The sequence below is a fragment of the Gobio gobio genome, assembly GCF_949357685.1.
Source record: "Gobio gobio genome assembly, chromosome: 21".
NCBI classification, from domain to species: domain Eukaryota; kingdom Metazoa; phylum Chordata; class Actinopteri; order Cypriniformes; family Gobionidae; genus Gobio; species Gobio gobio.
Window position 1 is genome coordinate 49,452,677 of NC_137117.1, and position 8,751 is coordinate 49,461,427.

Below are 8,751 nucleotides of genomic sequence, written 5' to 3' on the forward strand. Positions count from 1 at the left end.
ATCGACAGATAATCTACAAAGTTGGATAAAGTACATTGTGACTTAAAAATCAGAAGGGGAATCATTATAAAATCTAGAAACATACGGTTTACATCATGATTGTAAATTAAATAAACATATAAAATCAGTTGATGATCCCTTTAAAGTACATTTCACCCTAAAAATAATAAATTGATATGATTTTGATTTAATCTTACTCGCATACTTACCAGGAGGAAAGATAATAAGTGGAATATTTTTATTTCACTTTATGGGACTTCAGTGTTAACATTTCAGTACAGATTCTCCATTTTGTAGAAGTTAGGAAGCCATTTTAGAAAGACCATGAGGTTGAACAATTGTTTGGACTCATACTTACCGTTTCACAGCACCTAAAAAATCATTTTCACCCTTAAAAAAATGTTTGGAGTTCAAGGAACAAGGAATCATCGTTTTCTTTGACTTTTATTCATTAAAGCCTTCATTTAATATATACTTTACTCTCTGAGGGAAAATATTGTTTACACACTGAAAAAGTGAGAGAGTGACGTCATTACGAATAAAACTCGATATATCTTTTAAATCTTTCTTTTTTAACACTCAGTCTTTTTAAACACATGTAAAGGGGCATATTTACTCACTTTTCTTTGTTTTAAACTCTAGTTTTGACTTATTGTAAGCCTTTTATGGCGATGTTTAGTTGATTAGTTTCCCCCTCAGCTCGTCTATATACGGGGGCGCGCCTTCAGCGCGTGCACAGACGCTGCATTCCAGAGTGCGCGCCGGCACGCCAAACAGATCCTCCGTGAGATTGAGTTCATTTTGAGAAAAAAACATTAGATTTCCACAATAATGTTCACGTTTTGATTTAAGCCCTTTCTGAAGAAGGTGCAGCTAGTGATGGGCAGACCGAGGCTTCGTGAAGCACTGAAGCAGTTGAAGCAAATGTGCCATATACGCCTTATTCAGCCGGCCGCCATTTTGAATCCAGAACGAGGCTGTGAGGGATAGAGCATTCGCAATGGCGTACTGTTGTGTACCTGATTGTCGGTCGTTCAGCCGTCAAAATAAAGAAAACACATCTTTTCACAAATTCCCACAGGACAAAGACCTTCGGAAAACATGGATTATTAAAATCAGACGTGACATTGGACCTAATTTTCAGGTAAGATTAAGTTACTGAATTGTTTATATAATATCAGTTCAGCATATTAGCCTGTTGGCTAACTTAATCGCTAATTTCTGTTTACCTTAAGTTAAACACTAATACATTGCTAGTTGCTACAACATTATATTTTACAACAACTAAGTGCAAATATCTCCTATTCGTATAGATTACAAAAAACACAAGAGTGTGTTCCAAGCATTTTTCTCCGGAAAGTTTTTCAAGAACATTGACTGGGATCAGGAAGCTAAAAGACGGTTCAGTCCCGTCAGTGTTTACCTGGACTCGACATTCGCGTGAAAGGACATCCATGCGATCGTAAGTAGATAAGATATGTTTTACAAAGATATTATATAGCAACAGTTGTTTAATAATTTGTTAAAAGACTATTTAGTTACAATCGTTATTGCTGTTCATGCCTTTTATGGGATTAAGATAAACATTTTATTTACGATTTAATCAATCATTTAAACAATGTGACAGCTTAGCCTATTGTGTACGTTACCCATTGTCAGAGGTAAAATCTCATAATCATGTACAAGATGTTATTATTTTGTTAGGAATTAATCCTGCTTCTTTTTCTGTTCGGCTCTAGACAAGGAAAATGTAATTTAGAGGAAGAACGTGAGGAAGATGAAAGGTAAGCAGAAATAGGGAAACTGAGTGAATTGCTACTAAGTGGTTTTAACATGTAAATTGCATTTCTTTGATCAATTTTGTGTCAGTAAACGTGGTATATAAGCAGTATATTTCAAATAAAACAATTAAGTTATGCTATATTGATATTGACAAGGCTTAAATCTAGTCTCAGGCTAAAATGCATGTTTGAGCTGTTTTAGCTGAAATCAAGATGCACAGCAGTAATGTTTTTTCTAAGGCACGTTTATAAAACATAGTTAAATGTCCTAATTTAACTACGGTTTAATTTAAACCCTGGCTGTGAAACCAGGCCATTATATTTACGGGTCTTAATGTTAATGTTCTCTTCTGCTCTCTGCAGTTCTACTAATTATGGACCAAGCAATGAAGAATGGTGAGTACAAATTTATCCTAGAAAGACAAATATAGTCTAGATCATTAGATTTAACTTTCATCTCTCTCTCTCTCTCTCTCTCTCTCTCTCTCTCTCTCTCTCTCTCTCTCTCTCTCTCTCTCACACACACACACACACACACACACACACACACACACACACACACACACACACACACACACACACACACACACACACACACACACACACACACACACACACACACACACACACACACAGTCATGCTACAGAGATCCCTCATCCTGATCACGACTACTCTGTGGAGTCCATGACTTCTGAGGAGCAACTTTTGGCGGCACGGGAGGAAATTTCTCGTTTATCTGCTGAAAATGAAATGCTCAAAAGCCAACAGTTTGGTATACAAAATGTTCAGCACAATCAAAAACTCGTCCAGTTTTACACAGGATTCCCTGACTATGACACTTTGAAAACTGTTTTCTTGGCTCTACAGCCCACAGCAGAGAGCATGGCCTCATGGGCTCAAGTGCAAAGAATTAGTGCAACCAACCAACATACATTGAGGCTGGGATTCCAAGCACAACATCTCTCACTGTTTAATCAGTTTTTCATGTTTCTTTGCCGCATTAGACAGGGCCTTCTTGAACAAGACCTTGCTGTTCGTTTCAATGTTTCACAAAGTACAGTTAGTCGAACCTGTGTTACGTGGGCAAATTATTTGTATTTCATGTTGGGGAGTCTGCCAATATGGCCTAGTAGAGCTGCAGTTAATGAGCTAATGCCGGAACATTTTAAGTCTCTCTATCCCAAAACCAGAGTCATCTTAGACTGTACTGAAATCCGAGTCCAAACAGCCAGCTCAAAGGTACTGAACTCCGAAACATATTCACACTACAAAGGCACAACAACACTCAAGTCACTGGTTGGAATTTCACCTGATGGAAGCATGACTTTTGTTAGCAGTCTTTACACTGGATGCATTTCTGATAAAGAGATAACCAAGTCATCTGGCATTCTAGATCTTCTGCAAGAGGGTGATGCAGTGATGGTGGACAAAGGGTTTATAATCAAAGACCTACTGGATGAAATTCATGCCACACTAGTTATTCCACCTTTTCTTGGCCCAAGTGGGCAGTTTAACAATGAGGAACTTGCACGCACACAAAACATCGCTCGCTTGAGAATCCACATTGAACGGGCCATCCGACGAATTAAGGAATTTCACATTTTTGATCGGGTGATTCCTCTGTCATTGGCTGGTTCTGTAAATCAGCTCTGGACAGTGTGTGCTATACTCACTAATTTTCATGGCCCATTGTTTTGAGTGAACATTTTAAGGCAGGGATGGGCAACTCCAGTCCTGGAGGGCCACTGTCCTGCACAGTTTAGCTTGAGCCCTGATAAAAATCTCTAGTAATTCTGAAAACATCGATTGCCTTGTTAATGTGTGTTTAATTAGGGTTGGAGCTAAACTCTGCAGACAGTGCACATGGATTCAAATTATTTATTTTTTTGACTAGACTGTGTATGTAAAAAAATAAAATAAATGTTCACCTCCTTTTAAATTTTCTTTAGTGCCATGCACATTTTTTTTTAGAATTCTTAAAGAGATAGTTCACCCAAAAATAAAAATTCTGTCATTATTTACTCACCCTCATGTTGTTCCAAACCTGTATGAGTTTCTTTCTTCTGCAGAACTCAAAATAATATATTCTGAAGAATATAGGTAACCAAACAGTTGATGGACCCCATTGACTATTTTTTTTTCTTACTATGGATGTCAATGGGGACCATCACATGTTTAGTTACCTATATTCTTCAGAATATATTATTTTGTGTTCTGCAGAAGAAAGAAACTCATACAGGTTTGGAACAACATGAGGGTGAGTAAATTATGACAGAATTTTCACTTTTGGGTGAACTATCCCTGTACGTTTACATAAAGAATACACATTTCAACGGAGTATGTTTACCTTTCATTTATTTTTTTCCCTTTGTAAAGACATTTCTCTATGGACGTTTTTGCATTAAAGAATTATATAAAATCATATTAAATAATATTGAAATTGAAAATATAAATATTTTAAAACAATAAAAAACATTTCTGCATTCTACTTGACGGTTTCATTTTTTGATCACATTTACACTGTAAAGATTTAAACATTTACACACTAAGTAAAAAAAATTGTTTAACAGACAGAAGTTACTGGCATAAGGTGAGTATTTAGCAAAGAATACAATACAATATAATTTACATTAAAAGGGATTGTTCAGGTTGTTTTGATTCTGTTTACACTCTCTTGTTGCACAAAGCAGGTAAGAAACAGCTGAAAAAGAAAAAATCAAGTTTACCCTTCATCTCCTCCCATTCATCTCTGTTGAAATAGATGCGTTCAATGTGGTTATCATTTTTACATTTGACAAAAAAATCACACCATGTAAACCCACTAATCCCCATTTGTCCAACAACTTGATAGTAGTATTCGTGGGTCTTTTTAAAGTGTAGTTCCCTGCTGAATTTCTCAAATATGAGCAGTCTTTGAAACTGTCTTTGTTTGGGCATTTGATCTCAAGAAGTCCATGGACTGGATCTGCTGTCAGGTCAACTACTTTCCTGTCAGGAGAGGCTCCTAGGTGTGGGGCATGATGATTAATAATTAAGCCACAAGGGAACAGATTGTTGCCAGTAAGTTTTTCATATTCTGCAGCAGCAACAGGTTCAAGTTGTATGCCTCTTTTCATTGCTTTTGTTTGAACTGTTTGTTTACCAGTCATGTTAGCAGCTAACTTTTCAAAGTCTTTTACTCTAGAACAGACTTGCTTGAAAGATGTTGATGTAATCCTCTCTGCACGTAGTCGATGCCAAGTGGTGCTGCTTTGGTCCCTGGTTCCACTTTCCAGATGTAGTGATTCCTCTGGTGTAATTATCAAACCACTATAGAAATCATGTTCTCTCTGGTTTAAAACAGTTGTGTATGAGAGTGGTTGTGGAGGCAGAGGCAGTGAAGGATGCTCTTCAAAGGACGCTGTCTGCTGGGGTAACTGGTAGGTTAAAACAGACCCTAAAGGTAGCTCACCAAATGCTGTGGAGACCCGTTCTTTCTGTTGCTTTCCAGCTGTTAATAATTTTAACATATGGCTTCTGCTTCCTAATGCTTTTAGGTTTTCCCTCAGGTTATCTTCAAATTCACTACAGGGCAATGGAAGAGGAACTGGGCAATAAACATTTGGGAGAATTCCAGCACTCGTCCGGTTAACTCTTAGGGGATTTGCATTTGGTGGTTTTACTTTGGAAACTGATACTCTGCTGATTGACTTTGGCTTCAGTCCTAATGCTCTTGATGGCACATGCCATGTTTGAGGCAATGAGGTTTTACTTGTTCTGGGCGGTACAGATTTGTGCCCCATTTTTAGGTAGTGAACCAGTGTGTACAGTAGTCCCAGTAGGTGGTTGCAGTGCCCCAATCCTGCTTTACAAGTGCAGTGGGTGTCTTGGATATATGGGCTTTCGGAAGACAGATCCACCTGCAAAAAAAAACAAAAAACAGTAAAAAACATTGTTAGTAACAAAGTCAGTATTAGCACTGAAGGGATGGATTCTTGAATCCACCCCTTCAGTACATTTCAGGACTTGCCAAATATCAGAGTTTTTCAGAGTAATGACTTAGGTTATTAATACAATTATTATGTCACTAACCCATGAACATTTCCTGTTTGTTTTCCAAACAACAGTTGGAGGCACGCAGTTCTATTAACATGACTATCATAACGTTACTATCAAATGTGTGGAGCTTTTTTATCATTTTAATGTAGAAATTAAAATAGTAAAACAGGAAATGCCAGCCTGTTGCTACTGTTTACATCCCTGGTAATGGTTTACAATTTACATTACACTGTATGTGTTTGTTTAAATGTATACAAGTACATGCATTTATATTAGTAAAAATAAGTGTGGGGGGAAAAAACAGTTCAGCTGATAGTTTGTGTTTTGGAGTTAGCTGGTTCAAGTTTAACCTGTTTTTTCCACTAACTTACTTATAATACTTGTAAAAACCACATTGGAACAACCACATATCCATATCAATAACCTATATTAAATATCAACTGTACACTCGACTCTGTAATGACTCGTCATACCCGAAAAACCTGGTATTTAGGCACGGACCAACACAAAAGGTCGAAAAAACGAACTAAAACTTTGAACTTCATATGACCCATCCTGAACATGGAGGGTGCAGAACATTGCAAATAAACTTAATATAACCCATCCTGAACGTGGAGGGTGCAGAACATTGCAAACAACAATACAGAATACCTTCATGGTGTAAGGCACCTCGTTCTTTCGCATCGAGCGAAAGGACCGGGCCCTAACACTAGATCCTGCTTCATTTCTCTTCACTGTAAACCACATGCATCACATACATCAAATACTACCGTTAACTGTTTATAAACGGGCTAATATTGTCATCACGTATACAATCGGTAACGTTACATACTTTCAGCATAATTTTAAATCCCGTCAGACAATATTTACGTTAGCTCTGTTAGCTCCGTCAGCTCGCTAAGTATACAAGAAAGCCAAAAAAGTAGATTTTACCTTCAACATCGTGGATATACCCCTCAATCCAATTGCTGTATCCCTTCAGGAGGATGGACCTAGGAATTTTTGAGTCTTTGTCCGCCCATGACTCCACTAGGTTGATCGTAAGAGGAGGAAGAAACGTTAAATTGCTAGTCCACACGGCCATGTCCTGTTGTTGATATTTCCGGTTTCCCCTCACAGCCTCGTTCTGGATTCAAAATGGCGGCCGGCTGAATAAGGCGTATTGTTTCGAATCAATCCGACACCCGTCTCTACGGCGCCATCTAGTGGTCACTTCCATGTGTTGATCTGAAATACCTTGACAATGATCCATGTAAAAAAAAATTTTTTAACATCTGTCTGACAACTACATGATCTTGGTTTTGTAACCTGTAGCCTCGTCATTGTAAAGAACTATATATATTTTGTTTGTTATACAAAATGAACATTAATAAAATAAATAAAGCCACAATGTGTCACATTTGTCACAAAACATTTTTATTCAAAAATATGAATTGCTCTGCTGTTGAAGGACTCAGCTGACTTCTTTTTTTACATATAATTTCTCCAGCCTTTGAAAAAATCCTCTCACAAGGGACACTTGTTGCTGGCATGCACAAATATTTTTGGATGATGTAAATACATGGATGATGTATTTTTGCAGAAGGCTAGCTGCCTATCACAATACACACATCTCACTTTATTTGGTGCTTCCAAATGGAAATGCTCCCACGCCACAGATGTACGGCATCTCTTGCGGAGCCTCCATTTTTATATATTCTATTAATATATCTATCTATATATCACCTATGAATCTATATAATTCTATATATCTAACTTATGCTGTGCTATCTATCTGTCACTTTCTAACTTAGCCTATATGAATGTGTCACTATATCTATCCTAACTATATGTCACTGTCTATACCTATCAGTCAATATATCTAATTTAAATCTAGCCTAAATATAACTAACCAAAGCGCACTATAAATCTCACTGCTATCACAAAATCACTGCTATCACAAAATCTCTCTCCTCTCACAAAAACCCACGAGGTGAAGATGGATTTACTTCACTTTTAAACTGTGGTGAATGAGGTTTATACAGATGTGTGACTGTGTGGTTTGTTCCCGCCCCCTTTAATCAACGCAGTTTCGACAGGCGCCACCTGATGAAACACTTGAAGCTTCATTTAGCCATAGTCACGTGACATGGGTGTTTCGAATCACAGTTCGGAGCAGTGTTTCAAAACATCTGTGCTTCGGGATCTCGGCAAAGCCCCGAAACGTCTGTTTCGCGTCTGCCATCCCTAGGTGCAGCACGTACTGAAACATCAACAGGGCTTGTAAAAATCATTTTATTGACCTTATATTTTCGTTTTAAATTATAATCATACTTGTTTTGTTTAATTTTATTTTCAGTTTGATTCATTTTCATTTACTTTGTGTACAAAAAAAGACAAACTCGTATAAACAAAAAAAATAGTTTTTTAGAGAGGCTAAAGTCTCTCTCTGTATAGGCTAAAGTTAGTTTGTAAAACAGGATTAGAGAAAAATAGTTCTGTGCATCCCGCAGAGATGCTCACAATTCTCTGAGCTAGAGTCCAAGTCAAGTCTCAAGTCTCTTAATTATAATAAGTCTCTGGTTATATAAGTGCTGCATCACGTACGGCGACCCATCCAGGCTGTGTAGAAAACTGCAAAGCTATATAAGGAATTCAAAGCATGTAATATATTATTTTGACACCTTTCTCTATTAACATATCGTATCAGCTTTGATTTTGCTATATAACTGTAAGCAGGCTATTGCAACATGACAAAAACACCAAGAATGCTTTACTTTTAAGATAATATATGTATTTTGCCTTGTAGCATGAACGCACAGTTGGCCTACAGTACAGACCATAAATGTAGGTTCTGAAGAAAAAAGACTCCCTTGTCTGTCGTGAATTATAATGAAAAGCTCCTATTGTGTTGGCTCTGTGGGGCCATAAGACCAAATATAGAAAATGAGT

At 37.3% G+C, this 8,751-nt stretch overlaps 1 protein-coding gene across 1 annotated transcript; it reads left to right on the plus strand.

The window, feature by feature from the left end:
• The first annotated feature begins 734 nt into the window (after positions 1-734).
• On the plus strand, positions 735-4,197 carry LOC307117400 (uncharacterized protein). The gene is made up of 5 exons (XM_079802222.1): positions 735-1,144; positions 1,314-1,462; positions 1,740-1,784; positions 2,145-2,177; positions 2,418-4,197. Exons 1-5 carry the CDS (start codon positions 1,001-1,003, stop codon positions 3,478-3,480), a joined length of 1,434 nt encoding a protein of 477 aa, XP_079658348.1. The 5' UTR covers positions 735-1,000; the 3' UTR covers positions 3,481-4,197.
• Positions 4,198-8,751: the final 4,554 nt, after the last annotated feature.